At 38.4% G+C, this 19,266-nt stretch overlaps 1 protein-coding gene across 1 annotated transcript in view; it reads left to right on the forward strand.

The window, feature by feature from the left end:
• TULP4 (TUB like protein 4) overlaps positions 1-19,266 on the forward strand; it is a gene marked incomplete at both ends in the record, with an annotated part of 106,744 nt that overhangs the window by 47,759 nt on the left and 39,719 nt on the right. The window contains 2 exons of the mRNA XM_079532482.1: positions 8,341-8,469; positions 8,756-8,917. Of these exons, the coding sequence (XP_079388608.1) occupies positions 8,341-8,469; positions 8,756-8,917 (291 nt within the window). The remainder of the gene's footprint in view (positions 1-8,340; positions 8,470-8,755; positions 8,918-19,266) is intronic.

Here is a 19,266-nt window from a genome sequence, read left to right on the forward strand (position 1 = left end):
GTTGTGAACCACAAAACTGCTTTTATCTTTTAAAGCAGCTGAAAGCTCCTGTTTTCCCTTGGAAAGCACTAATTGCCACAGAATGCACATAGTTGATTCATGTGAAATCTGTGTGGATGGATCTCGTTGCAGGACAGGGGCTGGGATTTTTACAGTGATCACTTTTTGTCACCTTTTGCAATGATTAGAAACCTGCAGGGTTGATCTGGTGACTTGTCCCAGATAAGGGAAGCAGTGGCAGAGCTCATAGCCAGGCTTCAGCTCTCCCCGCTCAATTTCCCAACTGGAGAAGTGAGTCGCTTCCCAGGTTCTTTTGAGAAGCAATCCTACAGCCTTTGTTGGAACCAGTTTTGTTTGGATTGGTGGGCTCAGAAACAGCACTCTGGAGATGAGATGTCCTTGAAATCCCTTACAGGACTAAGCATTAGTTATAGGTAATGTACAGCAAGAAGCACCAGCTTGTTGCTTATTTTATGCACTCATTTTCACTTTTTAATTAAATTTTAATTATAGAAATTCACTTTGATCAACTAATTTAAAGTTGACAGATGTCCAAAATTATTGCAGTTTACTCAAGAATTTAATAGGAATGTGCATTCATGTACATGCCCATGTTGTATGTAATGAATATAGATGCACAGTATTTATATGTCTGTATCTATAATGTACTGAACTGTATTGGCAAGTAAAGATAGTTACTGGTTTGTCTGATCCTTTTGCTTTTACATTTTGTTTCTGTTCCCCGCTGTGCACTCATCTTTTGCCTTTGTTATACGTACTTACACATCTCTTCATCTTTGTTGTCATTAGTAAACCAGCGTGGGCCAGTGCATGGCATGCACTATATGCATGTATTTATGTACGTTTGTAAATATAACTGAAGACCAATCTACTTTCTAGGGAATCGCATAATATGATTGCTCAGAAGAGCAAATGGGTGATGTTGAGGTGATCCTAGATAGATTTTCCAATCCCATTTCTCAGTACTTTGTTCCAACCTTTATATGTTTCTTTAAAGAAACATATAAAGGTACTTTTTTAAAAGTACAGGATTGGAAGAAGCCTTCAGGTAGACTGACTCATGTACTCTGCGTATGTATGCATTACATAACATTATCATCTTTAGCAGTTTCTCTGTTTCTGTCATAAGAACAGTCAGGTCTCTCATCCTCATTGCTTGGAAAGTGGACTTTGAATAGCGTTAGAAATGTAGTATGATATATTAGGGAATAAAAAAGTAATCAATTTCATAGAGTGTTTAATATTCTATATGTTCAATTGAGTTATAGTGCATCAAATCCTGTCCTCCCTGCAAGGATTTGACTTGTGGTTTCAGAAATGCTAGCACCAGATAAAGGAACTCAGCTCTCCTTGTGTGGGAAATCGTGTTGTAATCGAGTTGTCCATTAAGTGTTCTCCACTCTTTATTGCTGCACTGCTTCATGTACAAGCAGATCTCCATACCTTATGTTGCTAAGGGAAAAGCAGTGCTGAAGACTTGTATCTTTAGAGCATATGCCTGCTCTGCAGTAAAAGCATAGAGGAGCAGAGATGAAAAAAGTGACTCACTACAGTGACTGTCATTTCCTTTCTGTAATAACATCTTCCTAAATTTGATAAGGAACTCTAGGAACTAATTGCTTTAGCTATTTATCCATATATTTTCTCTTGATGCTTGTCCTTTGCCTCTATAGCAATTACAGACCACATAATTTAAGAATAGCAGAGGTAAGATGTCAGTAATGAATATGGTAAGGCATTCTAGATTAAGGACTTGTGTTCTTGGAGAATTGATTGCTATAATATTTTCAGCTACCTCCTCCAAGAACTGTCATGATATTAGTAATAAGAAAAGCTCTCAGAATACAGTAAGTTTTGGCGAAGTCTAACATTGTGCTAAAATATGTGGAGAAAAAAATGGTCAGTATTACATAATTAAAAAAAAACCAAACGTGGCTTCTGTTGGGAACAAATCACATTTGCTATAAATGACATATTTGCCACTTCAAAACTGAGATTACTCAATTTTCTTGTTTTTGGGCCTAACACCTTGATTTGTAGTAATGGGCCAAAACCCAAAAAGCTTTAGGATAAAATGAAAGTGGAATTTTTAAGTGTAACTATAAATAAATAAATAAATAAATAAATAAATAATCTCCTGCATTTTAAAAGTAGCATTTTAAATTCCTTTGCCATATGACAAGACCTTTACCAAATGGACTGGATGGACTGGATGGACAGACTGGTGTCTGTGAAAGCAAGAAGTACCTGTGGTTTATAAACTGTGCTTCACATCTGCACATTTTTTGCTGAGCAGTGTTACCAATTATTTTGGCTTTCATTCTCCGTTATTCTAGAAGTGAGTGCATATTAGTTAACGATGTTTTCCATACTAATTTTATACATAACCAAGTTTTTTAATGTTGAGAAGTACAGATCTTGAGTCAGGTGGAGTGACTAGATACAAATGCAACTGGGAGAAAGCTGGAAGGAAGCCAGACAAAAGATAGATACCTCAAATAATCAGAAATTTTTGATAATAGTCACAAAAGCTGGATACCATCAATTTATATTTCTGTATAAATAGAAATATTTAATGCAGCTTATCATATGACTTCCAAGGGCCAGGGTTTCACCAATTACAGTGTTGTTGATGATGAATAGACAAGATCAAAATGGCTTTGCTGTGCAGGTCCTGACCATGGTGCAGGGAGGCTGCTGGTGCCCTGATGCTCCCAGCAGGTGGCTAAGTTTTTGTGGAGTTGGTCAGAATCTTTACAATTAAAGTATTTCGTTGAAAATAAAACTTGATCAAAATAGAAGCTTTTCATAAAAAGAACCAACCCTGTGTCATTTGGAAATAAAAATAAAAAACCATGCAGTTTCTATTTGTTTTAGATTATTTTTTCAAGTTATATATATTTTTTAAAGTCACAATAATTCTTTAACACTTAGAATATGTGTGTAAGATTGCTTTCTGTCTGACACAATACAAGCAAAGGAATATCCATTGATAAGAAGTTGTGCTGCCAGCTTTCTCTTATTAAGTTGTGCTCATTCAGAAGTTTTTTTGGAGATGAATGGTTTTACTGCAGAGTTGATGGACACTAGCAGAGCTCGGCAATTAGTGCTGTACACTGTGGAAAGTGATGTCAAGCTGAGTAACACAGGTGAATGTCCATCAGATTCATGTCCTCAGTATTACAAGAGGGACTGAAAACAGTGTTCTCCCCAGGCTTCCTTTTTTCTTGTGAAGATGAAAAGATGTGAGTGATACAGAACTGAACATTACAGTATGGCAGGTTTCAATGGGAGAAAAGGAAGAAATACCTTCAGAGCAGTTTTATCGAGGAATCACTCTAAAAATGGGACTCCACTGTGATAACCCACTGTGTTTGCATTCAGGCTTCTTTGGTCTCTGCTTGCCATTTCAAACTTGGACTTCTAAGAAATAAAAATTTAAAGCAGAAATTGGAACAGTTTGTAAAACAGTGTATTTGCTGCTTCACGTAGGCAAATGACACCTGCTTTCTTACAGAGTCCTGGAATCATGGAATGCATCAGGCTGGAAGGGACCCCAGAGCCCACCCTGTCCCAGCTCACGCCATGAGTAGGGCTTCCCACCCACCAGCTCAGGCTGCCTGGGGCCCATCCAACTTGGCCTTGAGTGTCTCCAGGGGTGGGGCACCACAGCTTCTCTGGGCAGCCTGTGCTGGTGCCTCACTGCCCTCTGAGTAAAGAATTTGCTCTTAACAGCTAATCTGAGTTTCCCTCTTTTATTATAAAGCCATTCCCCCTTGTCCTGTCAAGGTATTACGCTGTTTAAAAAGTTTGTCTCCCTCCTGCTTATAAGTTCCCCTTTACTACTGGAAAGCTGCAGTGAGGTCTCCCTGAAGCCTTCTCCAAGCTAAACAAGCCCAGCTCCCTCTGCTTTTCTTCACAGGAGATGTGCTCCAGCCCTCTGACCATATTTCTGGCTTCCTCTTGCCTTGCTTCAGCAGCTTCGCATCCTCCTTGGGCTGCGAGTCCCAGGCTTGGACACAATACTGCAGGTGGGGGCTCATGAGGGCAGAGCAGAGGGAGGCAATCACCTCCCTCACCTGGCTGCCATCCATGTTTTGTTGCAGCCTGGGATACAGTTGGCATCCATGGCTGCAAGAACACACTGCTGGCTCACATCCAGCTTTTTGTCCAACCCAAGACCTTTTCTGCAGGGCTGCTCTCAGTGTGTTCTTCCAGACTGTACACATATCCAGGATTGCCCTGACTCAAGTGCAGTGTTGCACTTGGCTTTATTGAACCTCATTACGTTCTCATGAGCCCGCTTTTTAAGCCTTTCCAGGTCCCTCTGGATGGCATCACAAAGCAAACACAAAGGAGAAATAGGAAAAATGAGAGTGAAAGCATTAAACAAAATGGCATATAGCTTATTGAGGTGTAAATATAATTGATGTTTTTGAGTTAGAAATGTTCTCCATCCCTTCCTTCCATTGTGTCAACTGCACCACTCAGCTTGGTGTCATCAGCAAACTTGCAGAGGATGCACTTATTCCCATTGTCTTTGTCACTGATAAAGGTATTGCAGAGCACTGATCCCAAGACTGACCCATGGGAGTCATACTTGTGACCAGCCTTCAGCTGGATGTGCGCACAGATCCATTGACTCCAACCACCTGGCTACAACCATCCAACCAATTCTTTATTCTCCAATTAGTCCAGCTTTCAAATCCTTCGCTCTCCAGTTCAAAATTAACAGTGTCAGCCGTGTCAAATGCCTTTCACAAGTCCAGGTAGATGACATCAGTTGCCCTTCCTTTGTTCATCAACATCATCACTCTTTTGTAGAAGGCCATAAAAATGTAATATGTGGTAAACCATGTTTTTTAATGTCTAGTATGAAAGCTGCAGTGGAATCTTAATGACAAGTCCTTATTTTGTGGTGAAAATGATTTCAAAAGGTTTTATTTTTTATTGATTGTGCTGCTTGTAGAATTATAACAGCAGACAGTTTTTAGAGTTTTTAGCACCATTAATGTAAATTAAATTTAATTCAAAAAAATCAAGTTGGCAGTTAGAGCTATTAAAAATAAGGACTGTTCCACTTTTCAGATAAACTTTTCACCATTAAGCATTGTCCAAAAGGAGCTCAAAGAAAACATAAGACTTTGATTCAAAAGTTCATTGAACTTCATGGCAAGAATCCTATTTGCTGTGATATACTGGCCTTTACACTGTACTTAAATGAATATATTAGACTAGGAGTTCCTTGGAGTTTTATTTGTGGAAGATAATTGCCTGCATGAGGTACCAATTCAAAAGCTGATTAATGTCTGCAATACAAAATTTTTATAGAGTAGAATATGCACCATTTGCAATTTTTATAGTTAATTTTAAATAAATAAACAGGCACTATGCATAGGCTGTGCAGGCCACAAATAGTCCACAGGCAACTTTCTTTGGCACACCAATGTTTTTGTTCTTTCATTACAAGATAAAACAGTTTAGTCTTTGAGTGCCTACGGGAAGATGCTGAATAGGAAGTAGAGAACTGTAAAAGTAGGAGAAGTAAAGATGGGGCCCCTGTGAGTTGAAGCTGTTAGGGAAAGTGATGTTATCTTTGCATTTATGGGTTAGTGGTAGCATTTCTATTTCTGGAGGAGTAGATCAAGCTTATGGATTATTTAAGGGCACTGTCGATGAGGCATGTTTTCATATTCTTTAGATTCTGGACAATGTAAAAGCTAAAAGTCATTGTAATATTCGGGGTAATTCTTTTCCTTTCTTTATCTCAGCTTCTATATTGTAAGTGCCTAAAACAAAATTGGAAAGACTCAAAGCAGCTGTGGAGTCAGCACCTGTAGTCAGATGTTAAATGTAAATGATGGAAGTGACCTCATAAAATGATAACATTTGTTCTGTGTTTTCAGAAGTTAAATTTTCAAATTACAAAATTACTTACTTATTGAGCGTGTTATCAGAAGTCATATAAAATCATTGTCTCGCTTTCATTTGTAATTACAAAGCAGCGAGGTTATTACTCTTAAAGCCAGAGGCTTATTGGAGTTTTGACCTTCACAGCTCACCAAATAGAGGATTTGGAAGTTACTGATTTGTATCTAATTGGGAAGGAAAGAGGAGAACTCTAGTTAATCATGCTTACATTCGAATGTGTCCCTGGGTTTTGTTTTTATCAAATTGAAAGAAAATATATGAAGAAAATATATGTTGCGCTGAATTTGAATCAAAAGATATTTTCGATCTTTAAGAAGGTTTAAAATAGAAAGGAGGCAAACGTAAATAAAATAAATAAAAAGGAGCCAATGTAACTCTTGCCACTTTTCCCCTAATTCTTTTCATTAAGTCAGCTGGTATGGCTAACCTGTATAATCATATGTTTGTCTCAGATCTTTGTCAGATAAAACAGCAATTTTGAGGCAGGTAGTAACTTTGATTGTGTTCGCTGAAAAGCCTAATTTTATTTGAACAAATAGTTTTGTCTTTTTTTTCCTAAATCCTCTAGCAATTTATTCTGTTCAGTCTATGAAAAGTCCAATGTGAGGATTCCCGAAGCACTAGAGATCTGATTTTGACTGATTATAAATATTTTTTGGTCTATAAAGAAAATTGTTAGACTTACCTTCCCCCAGTCTTAAAGAGGAGCATTTTTCAGAGTTATCTTGATGTTGCATATGAGGTTTTCATGACTTCTTTGGTAATATTGGCAAGTACAATTATGTAGTTATTGTGTTTTGTCTCAGGGTGGATGAAATGATAGCTGTGATTTTCAAGAAATAGGAAAGAAATGAAAAATTAGTGCTGTTCTTGTTTAGACAGAAGAGACGGAGCGAGTCTTCAACCAAAATACAGCTGCTGGTATTACTGTGCTGGAATATCTTATTCACTTCTCTTCCAAGAACAAACAAACAAAACAAACAAAAAACCCCTATGTATGATATAATCCATACAGTGCTGTTTTTGGGAGTGGGTTCTACTTGATTCAGGGACAGCCAGGCATTTTTCTGCAAAATCTCAAATGCAGAATCTCCCTAGCTTCATAGCAGCAGGGAGGCAGTTTGTCTTATTTCTTCACATAATTTTGAAGTATGCATGAAGAAACTGTTTTCTTTTAGTTGTTTAATCATTCAGTGGTTGATCCTTCAGGCATGGAGGGCTACATTGATTTGCAATTGATTCTGTAGTGAATACACTGCAAATAAGTATAGCACTCCTTAAGTGAATGTAAGATCATCTTTTTTTTTTCAGCTGTTCAGTTTTGGTTTCAGACATACATATTTATATCCTTATTCTGAAAATGACTTCTGCTTTCAATGTGAAATGTGGTGGATTTGTCTACTCAGAGTTCATTTCAGGACTGGAACATTTAGGAACATCGTTGCTTTTCAGTGAAGGGCAGAATATATTCCAGGGAAGTCTTTCACTCTCTTTGCTGTAATTATGTGTTCAGGTTTATGAAAAAGCATGAATCTAGATGTCCACTAAGTAGTTAAATTTAGCATTCTACTGATTGATAATTCAGTATTTGTTCTATTTATCTGCACTTGCTGTATCCCTGTAAAGGAATGGGGGAGAAACCTTGTGTATGAATGTGAGCATCCCGTCCAAATCTGAATGTTTTGAAATAAATCTAATTTGGAACAAAGGTTTTAAGAAGAAGTCATTAACAAAAGGTTTAACTGGATGGTTTTACAGCTGATTTCTGCTTCAGGCACTAAGATGACATATATATGTTTTTTGCTTCAGTTCTGTGCTGAGGCCTTGGGAGATTCTGTATTTGTTAAATTTATATTAATTATAAATCAGAGAGCTGTATGACAGGTTGGACTTGATTAGATTCTCTAGAAAAGTGCAGCTAGCCCTAACGTGTGGAAATCTACAGCTGCTTTGTATTCCTTCTCCACCCTATAACAGATCAAGTTTTCTATGAAATTTCTATGTTGTAATGATCTGTGACTATATTTTTGGTGTGTGTCACTGGTGACGTGAGTATTCAAATTGAATCTGCTGTCAGTGCATGTAATTTGGAGTCACCAGAGTTGAGGATTTGAGGTGAGGTCTAGCAGACCCCGAGACTGTGGAGGGGGAAATCACTGGAAAGAGGGTTGGGAAGAGCGCCTGCATTTCCTGACAGTCATGACAAAATGATTCCAGCTGTTCTTGAAAGACATTTAATTCTGTGCTGAAAATTGCTATTTTGTATATGTTCGTTAGAATTTAAATGCAGTGTTGTTTATTTCACATTATTATTTAAGTTCTTCTTGTAAAATTGTTAACACTCTACACAGCTTTGGTAATGCTCTTTTTGTTCTGTAATCCTTTCAGGTTGTGCTGGTTAGATGGAATGAACCATTTCAGAAATTAGCAACTTGTGATGCAGATGGAGGAATATTTGTTTGGATACAATATGAGGGCAGATGGTCTGTGGAGCTTGTAAATGATCGTGGGGCACAGGTTGGTATATATGTTTTCTCTTCAGTCCAGAATTATCAAGTCCTGAGAGACAAAATGAAAAAGATAATGAAAAAAAAACACAGGAGAAAATGGAACCTTTCTTTAATGAATGGAGTATGCAAGAAGTGTCTTTGAAAGGACAGCTGCTTTACCTGACTGCCATAAAATCAGTTCCGCTGGACTAGTAGTTGCTCTGCTTAGCTCTGTGCGATGCTAAATTTTATCAAAACAAAAATAAATTACTACATGTCTAACATATCTGTTTTCTTACCTCTGATATACTAAGGTAAGCGACTTTACATGGAGCCATGATGGGACTCAAGCACTCATCTCCTATAGAGATGGATTTGTGCTGGTTGGTTCAGTCAGCGGACAAAGACACTGGTCTTCAGAAATAAACTTGGAGAGTCAGATCACATGTGGCATATGGACTCCCGATGACCAACAGGTAATGGAGCTTTTCGAGGCTGTCAGTTTTATCACGTTGGCTTGCTGTAGAATGCACTTCTTTAGAAGTTATTAAATAAAATGGTCACTGTAATAACGGTTTCCCTCAAAACTTGCTCCCACAGATAGTGAGAATTTAATTTATCCTATGATTCTCATTAGTCAGATATGCTAATGTACCAAGTTACCTATCATCACCTTTCACCCCAATTCCATGCAGCCTTAATCAAAGTTTCGGATAGGAATCTGTAATCATACCCCTAATTTGTTGATGCAGCTATCTTGAAAATATACGTTTGGGCAGAGATACAGCATGGGCTATTAAACATCTGAGCAGCTGCTTCATTATAGAGCCGCTCAGTTTGCAGTTGCAGCAAAAGCAGTTCAACGGACACAGTTACATCTGCCTTCACATGAGCAAATGGACTGAATTGATCCTGAGTGTCAGAGGACCTCTCAGCCTTATGCAAAATGCATAATTTTTAAAAAGGCTGTTGTTTTAATCAAAGCATTGAGTCCAAAACTTGCTGAGCTTTGATAAAGCCAGTTAAAAAATTCTTCTTTACTGCTTTTCTAATGAAGCATATCATATTGATCACATCACCATTTATAATGGGGCTCGAGCTAGCCTGTTGGTTTCATTCTCAGAATTTGCAATGGCTCTTTGCCATTCAGCTGTTGACCTTCATGCAATGGTCTTTCCTTCCATCTACTTGCTGTCATTACAGTTAATGTATGCATAATATAGTACTGTAAGAAATGATAAGAGTAAGATAGTGCAAAGATCATTTGTAATATGATCAAGACTGGATTATTTTGCTTCATTTTACACTTTCATGACAACATACTAGTTCAGGACTCAAGGTACCACTGGCTTTAATTTAGAATACTATAAATCCATGCAAGATATATTCAGGGTTATTTTGGGAATTGCGGGTAGAGTATAGTAGCACTAATAATATGCATTTCCAGAGCAGTATCTAATAATTTTAGAGTGCTCTGCAAAGAATAATGAATAAATTATTTCGACATAGCTCTTTAAAGCCAGGGAGTCTAACTGCCTCTTTTTGAATCTGGGGAGATTCAAGTCTTGACAATAAATAATTTACTCAAGATCAAGAGGAAAAGTCAAGCAGCAGAAGTAGGAGAGAAACTAAGATCTAATAGCTCTCAGTCCCATGTTTTAAACATAAGGCTTCTCCATTTGTGTGTTTCTCAGTTGTAGTTCACTGCTGTATTTAGAACTATCTTCGCTTGAGTGTTTAATTTGGGATGACGGAGTGCCTTTGATTCAAATTAGCCAATATGTTTGTTCTTTCTAAACTGGATACTCTTTAAGTGCTTATTCCAGAAAACAAACACTTGTTCAGTGTCCAGATAAGCGCATATGAACATAATGGCCACTTCCAGCTGTGTGAAAATTGCTTGCTTGAGTTACGAGATTGTGTTGCTGACAAACTCACTGAAACAGATACAAAAACCAGCTACAGGCTTTATATATATATATATAAAGCCTGTAGCTGGTTTTTATATATATATTTTTATATATTTATATATTTATTTATATATATATATTTCTGCACAGTTCTCTTAATGATGGAGTTTGCATGTTAACTGATGATGAATCTTTGTACTGCTCTCCAGAGTTGCTGAAAAGATCCTGTAATATGTATTAAGATGTATTTGTCTCCAGAAGCACAAGGAAATAGAATTCTTTGAGGTTCTAGGAGAGGCTTTGCTTGGTTCATACCAAAAATAGAAATTTGGGTGAAAAAGAACTTTGAATATATTGCACACAAATAAGCACATACGAAGATGGATACCCTTACTAGCTTATCTCCCTATCTGATTTCTCTCCTGATGTGTGTCTGAAAATGAGATAACAGTATTCTAGTCTAGCTTAGCTTCAGCATCTTCCCTATTCATATGATCTGTTGCCTAACACAGTGAGTGAAAGATAAATGTGAACATTTAAATTTATATTTTCATAATATTATTTTTGTCACATCTCTGGCACCATGAGAACTGCTACCGAAGATATTCCTGAAAAACACAGCACCTCATAACACCACAACTTTTGACAGGATTAACTTGGAAAGCTAAATTTCCAAGGGGAGTGTGCTGTTCAGTATCATTTTACTATTGTCCTCATAAAAATGTGCTCAATGTAGTCTGTCCTGTCACTCACTCTTTAGTTCTCGATCATCTGCAGTGCACATCTTCCTCTTTGCTTCCAGCCTCATTTTCTATCTTTTCTCCCATCTGTTTGACACCAGCAGTCTATCACTGACTGCTACAGCTGCTCTCTGGCAGCTCTGCAAGAGGAGAATTTCCTACCACCATCTTTCTGTTGGAGGAGAAGAATCACTGGAGCTACAGTTATTGCTAACCACCTTCTTGTTTTGACATAAAGGTGAGTTAGCAATACTTACATCAAATACAGCAAATGGAAAGTCAAACTTTTAACTGTGTCTGTGGTGATAATGATAGAGTGTGCGTGACCTCTGGATTTGTTACCTTGCTGGGTTTTGATATAGACTTGTAAGTAAAGCATCTGAGGTCGCGCCTGATGTCACCTGTGCTTGAAACTCTGTAGTTAACATTTTTCAAAGACTTCTGGTAGCCTAGATTTGGGATGATGGCTAGAAAGATGACCAAGGTGGATATAATCCTGTTGAAGTTGAGCATAGAGCTGTATCTTGAAACTAATTTGCCCTGAAGAAGTCAGGACAGTCAGTACAACCTGATTGACTGCAATACTTTCTTTCTCAGATCAGATGATCTTTTCATTTAGGTCACTGGCAGATTTTTACTGTACTTCACACCTGTATGGGAACTGCTGAGTCACGGCCTGAACCTCTGATTAATCACCTGAGGCGAGCCACGAGTCAGCCAGAGGAGCACAGGTGAAGGCAATTCACCTGTGCTGCCGGAAGGGGTGGAGCCAGGCTCCACCCCTCCTAGACCTATTTAAGAGCTGGCTACCAGAGGGGGAAGGATCTCTTCTGGAGATCATCTCTCTTGGTGTCTTCTGGTGAGCTCAGCCGAAGGGTAAGCTCTTCCACTTATTCTCTTTTGTGATCATTGTCTACCTTGCTTGATTCTCTTGATTATTTTGTGATTACAACATCTTGATATCTGTTGATTAAACAATTATATTGCGATTATAGCATCTTGATTATACACACACCTAGGTCTTGACTCTGGATATTGGGCTGTGGGGTTCTTTAGCTAATTCAAAACATAGGCCTTTCAATTGTAAATCTTTGTGTTTACTGCAGAGGTCTAAAATTGAATTTTGTCACTTCCATTGTATTTCTGTAGTCCTGCTTGTGTGGAGAGGTTTCAGTGTTTCCTCTTCTGATACTTTCTATAACCAGAGCACTCTTCTGGCCAAGGCACAAAGACTTGTAATACCAATGGGCTCCAGAGAATAATGATCAAATACAACAGGAAAACTTTAGAAGACTGGGTCCTCTGTATCTTGAGTGGAGTTCCACAGTCGTGTTAAACTTGAATAAATGGAGATCACTGAGGACTGTGACCTTCCTTTCTCTTGAATTGGTTTTCCAGGGCTATAGGAGGCTGTAGAGCCTACTTCCTCAGGGTGATGTGGAGTATGTTTCTGCTGAGAAGGTTCACCTAGGATCATGTAGGGATGAAAAATAGGTAGAAAATGTTGGATAACACAGGAGAAATCATACTGGAGACAGTTCTGTGGTGTTGTACCATGCTTGCTTGCAGAGAGAGGGCATGCATATCAAGTAGATTGAATGACTTCCCAGGTGAGAAAAACTTGAATTTCTTCTAGCCTAAGGGTTTATTTATAATTACAGAAGCAATGTCAATAAGTAACTGAGGATTTTTCCTAAGCTCATAAGTCATGTAAAATATTTTCCCAGTACTTCACCTCCTCTTCTGTATGTTTGCTCAGTCCCCTGTGACAGTATTCTATGAACTTTTGCTGCCCTTGGGCCATCCTTTCCCTCCCAGATTTTACTTGACAAAGAGGCTTACCTGTATTCATGATGAAAGAAGAGCATAGTGTCAGAGGACTACATGGGAACTGTGAAGGAATGGATCATCCTCATGTTTATAGCAATGTAGTGTAACTCCCTGGACTTCACTGGGATTGTTTCTGCTTACTACTGTGTGTGTGAAGGAAATCAGAAGCAAATCACTCTCTTGTAGAGGGTAGCCTTAATGAAAATGAATATATTTTATTAAATCCTGGATATCCCAAGAGGTGTTATTGATTTATTTTTGTTCCTTGTATCTCAGCTAGTGTAACTTAATAGACTTTTCTAATAGTAGTAAGGTTCCTTTCAGACACTTATTAGAATTCTTTTTGACCAATACATGACAGACAATGTGTGAATGTGAACTTCACCACAGCACTTCCTTCAGTTTCCTTTGGAATTAAGTATGCATGCAGCTAACGAGTTTGATTTGCATCCTCCCAGACACAGTGTTAACTGTTGTACATGGTCCCATCACAATTCAATGTATGTTAAAACTAAGAATGGGTGAATAAAAACCCTACTTTGAATCTGATCTGTGCCTAATTACATAAAACACTTTTCTTGGTAGAAAGCACTGCTCTTAGTGGAAGAGAAAAGAAGCTCAATTAGGATTAGCTGTGTTGTGTACTGTAAGGTCTTGTAAGGCAGAAAAACTATGTTATGGAAGAAAAACTATGAGACCAATAGTGGATGAAATTGTTTTGTCTAAAAATGTAGGGTTCTGGAAGTCTGTGTTCTTTTTAAATCATTTGTAGTTTGTAGAAGTTATGCAGGAAGGCATTTTCTATGCTGTTAGTCACTCTTGCTCCCAGTGCTTGCCACCCCTGCTCCCAAGGCAACAACAAAGGGTTCAGTGTCTTTCTATAATGAGCACGAAGCAGGACAGGCCTCAGTGCCCATCTTTAGCCGCGAGCCCCAGCACCGCAGAGCAGAGCCATGGACCCAGGCAAGAGCTCACATGAGGGAGATCTGTGAGATCTGTTGAGCTAATACATCCCTTGGTGTCTTATGTATCAGTACTGGGCTGTGCCAAGCGACTAATCTGAGATACAGCAAAACTCTCACTTGGAAATTATGCAAGCAAAATGGCCGTCTCTGTTCTTTGACGAACACAGCAGCATTGTTACATTCCCTTTGTTCTGCTATTGGCAGCTTTCTTATTGTCTGCATTTGCCTCCTCTCTGTGCACAGGGAGTGCCCCTAGCTGAGGCCAATCGTTCCCCAAGGTGACTCCCACCTCTGCTCGCTGACTGTGCTCACCTTTGCCTGCTCTGGGCAGCCTGATGGGGGCTGTGCTGTGGCAGCCTCAGCAAGGTGAACGCGGATTACTGCTGACCTTCATGAGGCATCAGTCTGAATAGTGACAACTGTGAAGTAACCTTATAGCATGACATTTAGACATGTCAGTATTTTTCCTAAAACATCACAGCAATAGCAGATCTCATGCCTGGAGTTACGAGCTAATTAGCAAGAAGCACTGTCAAATGGCTACTCATGGCACCAGGCTGTCGTGAGTTTGCCTCTCTGGTTCCCTTTTTTGGCATGGCCTTAGTCCTATTTAAGTACATTCTGCTTTTGGATCTCCTAATTTTTGTCAGTGGTCTATGACTTATAGATGCTGCAACCTTTTCAGGGAAATAGTTATTCTGAGCAAATCCTAAGCTGAAAGTAGGAACAGTAGCCTTTCCTAACTTCCAGAACATGGCTCCAGAGTAATGTCTGACTCAGGCAGTCACTGCTGTTGCAGGAGTCACGCTGATCAGGATTGATTATGCTCAGGCATCTAACTGTGTGGAAAAGGTCTTAAAGACAGCCTTCTAATCAGTTGACAGAGTGATGAAAGAGAGCTACAAACTGAGGTAATATAGGAAAGAGAAATATTTACCTTAACGATTATGAGAATTGGAAGGACAAATGAAAAAGAAAAAAAAAAGTGTAAGCAGTGATTTGGTCTTTATTACAATATTCCTTGTCCCTGCCAAGAATCTTTATAGATTCACATAAAGGAGCCTTTAAAATTCCAGGAAGAACCTGTATTTTTATTTCTTAACATGTAGCAATACGTCTTTTCCCCAGTCTGTTCAGGGTGCAGTGACTATCAAATGATCCTGCAATGAGTAGAACCTCTCAAAATGGTACTGTAAGATAAAGTCATTGAGGAATACTGAAAGACTTATTTTCATTGGGTGAATTACACAACTTAGTGAGAAAAATGGCTGGAGGCTTTTTATAGCATTGAAGAAATGCTGTTAATTAATTCAGCAGTTTATTCAAGCTAGAAGAACTGCAGACAGTGGTTAAATCGCATATAGGGATTTTAACATTGCATGCTGCATAGCTAATGCAATGTAACTTTAGCAGTACTGCATGAGCAGTACTGCTAAAATGCAAAAAGAAGACAGAGGAAAGAGATTTCAGCTGTCTTTCAAGATAAATCCGTTTGTTATGTAAAACAAATAGATAAGCAAATCACACCACAAGCAAACTGTCCTAATATTTTGGGCTATTTTTAGAAGCATTTCAGGCCTTTGTGGAAGACTTTCTATTAAAATTAATGATTTCTGCTTGCTTATACTAAGTGTTCTATGAACGTTTACTCTCCTACTGCACCCTTTCATAGACAAAATATGTGTTTTTTTATAAATACTTAGAATGTTTAAATGTGTTTTTTTTTTTTGTGTAGACTTCAATATTCTTGATTTATGTATAAATATATGCTGCAAGCCAGAAACATTTTGTTTTTCATCTCTGCTTGGTGATTTTTGATTTTTATGATGCCCTGTAATAGTGACAGATTTTATGTGAAAAAGAAATGTGAGATTTAAGTGCTGCTTAGCCTTTTTTTTTTCCTCATCTCTTTTTTTGTATTTTTTAAAGCTTCAATATGCAACAAAATCTGAAGCAATAGATGTTTTTTTTTCTGGCATCTACAAATAATTTCATTGTCATTACCATCACCTTCACCTTTTCTGTCTCAAGTAGGTGTTCATGCATTGTTTTCATGCATTGTTCTGCTGGGAATATGATTTGCAAAAGGATGGGAAAGAGTTAAATAGCTGAATGTGCTGTGCCTTTCTCACTTGTGTTCTTTTCTCACTAGCAATGAGGAGCTATCAGTACTCAGGCGATAACTTCATAGTCTTTGCCTTGTGTTTTGCAAGGATAGAGAGTAAATATGTTCTCTTTGGAGCCTCTGGGGTTCATTTGTGGCTTCAGGAGCCGTGGCATCTCTCTGTGGGTCTATTCCAGACAAGCCTTTCTTCTGCCAGCAACCCTGGCCAATAACGCGCAATTATTGAGCAGATAGTTTAAGGAGCTGAGCAACAAGGTGATGCTTGAATGTATTTTGTTCTTCCCACTAGCTCCATCTGAGCCTTGTCTAATCTTCCCCCTGATGCTCCTCATGCTGTCTCTCAGCTCTGCAAGAGCTGGTGAGCTGGTGCCATTTATTCTATTTGTGCTATTTGGAGGCTGTTTAGCTGCTGTTTAGCTGCTGATGGCATCGTGGTTCATGTTTTCTCATCTGCTGCAATGTTTCATGTCAACATCATATCAGATGAGTCTTGCAAATAATTTTTCCCTGCCATGACTCTGTCAGAAGAGAATATAAATGTTTTAACGTTTTGCTCATCCTTGCAGGCTCTTGTAGGCAGGATAAAAAGATTTGATGTTTGTTACTGAAGAAAGTGAACAGCAAAAGAGATCTTTAAACTCTTTGCCTTGATCTGGCATGACGCTTGGATAGGTCACAGTATTCTTACTTGAGCAGACAGAATCCAGGGTTTATTAAGTTCTGTACACGTCTTTCCTCTGTCAGGAAAGAAAGGATTTTAATGGAAATGACAAACTAAAGATGGAGGAAAAGGTGAAGACTCATTGTACTGTTCAGTTATTGGGTCCACTGAGCATTTTTTTTATCCAGCACTGTTTCACATTTTTGGACCATCAGTGTTTGAGTCAGCAAAATAAAGTGCAAACAGACTCTGTGTGAATCTTTCTGTGGGAAGTGTCAGAAGAAGGGAATAGTTTGCCTCCCATTGGTTTCACCTTACTGGTTCTTGTATAGAAGGATTTGCTTATGTAGCCTAAAATCTTCAGCTCTTTGGCACATGGAATATTTATTTGAATCTGTTTTGTTATGCTTCACCTCTTGGGCAAGTAGTAAGAAGGAGGATTTGCAGTCCACCTATGCAAAGCAGCAGCACATACTTATGTTGGTTTTTAGGCAGTTCAGGCAAAAATGTCACCTTCTGCAAAAATGGCCCATCTTTCTGAGGATATGTCAAATTTAAACTCAGAATTTTATTTTCCTTTAATTTGTTTGATCTGATTTTGAGTTGTGAGGAGAGTAGCAGGTTTTTCTTCTTACAGAGCAAAAACTTTCTAAACTGTGAAATTTTTACAGCATTTTTCAGAAACAGTCTGTGTTGTTCCATTTCCAGAGCCACTTGATTGAGTACGCTCTGGCCCCAGGCACTTGGTTCATCCAGAGCTTTCTGATCTTTTGGTTCAAAAGAAATGTCTCTGCCGGAGTGGTTAATTTAAACTTTATTACCAATGGGACTCGATCTGTCAATTTTTTGGAAGTTAATAACAAGACAGGGAGCCAACATGAGTCTTGAACTTTGTCCAAATACATTCAGGACTGTGAGCAGTCTGAATCATTTGTGCAGTAAGGGAGGATTGTAGTGGCTGGATTTGGAGAAGGAGACTTGTGGATTTCTGCAGTTGGTTTTGTCTGGGAAAACAAGGCTAACATTTGTAGGAAATTAAAAATGGAAGGTGGTGTTTTGAGAGGGTAACATCACATGATCTTTACATGGATTTTTCAGAAAGAGATAGTATGCCAATGAAAAAATAGAAACAGTATCGTTTTTCTCCAAATTCTTTCCCATCAGTGTTTCATCCTATATGGATTCAAATTGCGCTCTTTGCTCTTTGCCCAGAAGTCAGTTTCTTGGTGTTCCAACATCGAGGGTTTGTAAACAGCTATGTGAGCTGGAAAGGGATTAGTCCTTCCCTACTTCCCTTGCTTTTGGGAGGTTCTTCTGCATTGCCTTGTTTGTAACAGCTTATTACTCAGCCTATCTCCTTGTTGGCTCACTTACACTTGACCTCACCCATGCTGAGTTACCTACCTCTCTCTGCCAACACCCAGGACCTAGAAAGAGAATGCACAAGTTGGAGGAATTGCTTCCGTGTGCATATAGTTTGACCATGGGACTTCTTGATTCTTTATTATGAAATTCAAATGGGCAAGGACATCGCTTCCAAAATACTTTGTATTGCAGTTTTGACTGGCCCAGAGTGCAGTCCTTGTTGCTAAGTAATACCATTTTCAATGAGGGGGAGAAAAAAAAAAAACAACACAAAAACACAGCAAAAACTGTCAGACTTTTCAAACTCAGAAGGAAACTTTAGCTTCAGCAGACAGCGTATCTTTCAGGAAATAGCTAAACCCTGGCTTAGGAACAGTACAGGAGACTGCCAAGTGTATGCAAGTGCTCTGAGTATCAGTTGATTTCTTTTCTTGATTGAGTGGTTGTTGGTTAGAACTAATAGTGTTTTCACCCAGAGACACCAAATATTTTTTTTTGTTGCTATGTATAATTTGATATGTGTGAAGAATATATTTTTCATAGGCATGTGTACATTTTCCTGGCAGAGTTTAGTGAGGATACAGAAAATCACACTGCTTGAAGAGCATTCCAACATACTTCTTATGTGGGAGCTCAGTGGTCCAGATTTGGAGTCCTGTCCACATTAAAAGCTACAGAAGATGTTGTGGAGAAGATATTTCAGCTGCTGGTTTTGGTTCATTTCCCATACTACTTTGAAAGCAGTTTGAGACCTAACAAAAGTTTAAAAAAAAAAAAAAAAAAAAAAAAGCAAAAACAAAACAAAAACAGCAGTTCTTTTCCATGTCAGGAATAAACTGAGGCATATTGTTAATGTCATAACCATTGTTCAAAGGTCTGCTTGTCTCACTGAAGAAATCTGATTGTTATAGGATGCTTTCTAAAAAGTGTCTCGAGTCAAGAACGTAGAAACGTGTCAGGAAATATACAAGTCAGGATTAGTGTGGATATAATTGGAGAGGAATATATAATCATTTTTTCTGCAATTTGTCAGAATGCTTTCAAATAATATTATCTTCACCTGCACAATTGCTTTCATCCTCCCATGTCTACAGCAGCTGTATGGTCTGACATTCCGCTTTTGAAACTGCTTGTATTTGTGACTCCTGAAACTAAGGGCAGTTTTTTCTCTTTTACCCTCCTTCAACTATGTTGTGCTGTTTTAGAGCGAAACAAAGCCAGTGCAATTT

This window comes from Tetrao urogallus (assembly GCF_951394365.1).
Source record: "Tetrao urogallus genome assembly, chromosome: 2".
Lineage (NCBI taxonomy): Eukaryota > Metazoa > Chordata > Aves > Galliformes > Phasianidae > Tetrao > Tetrao urogallus.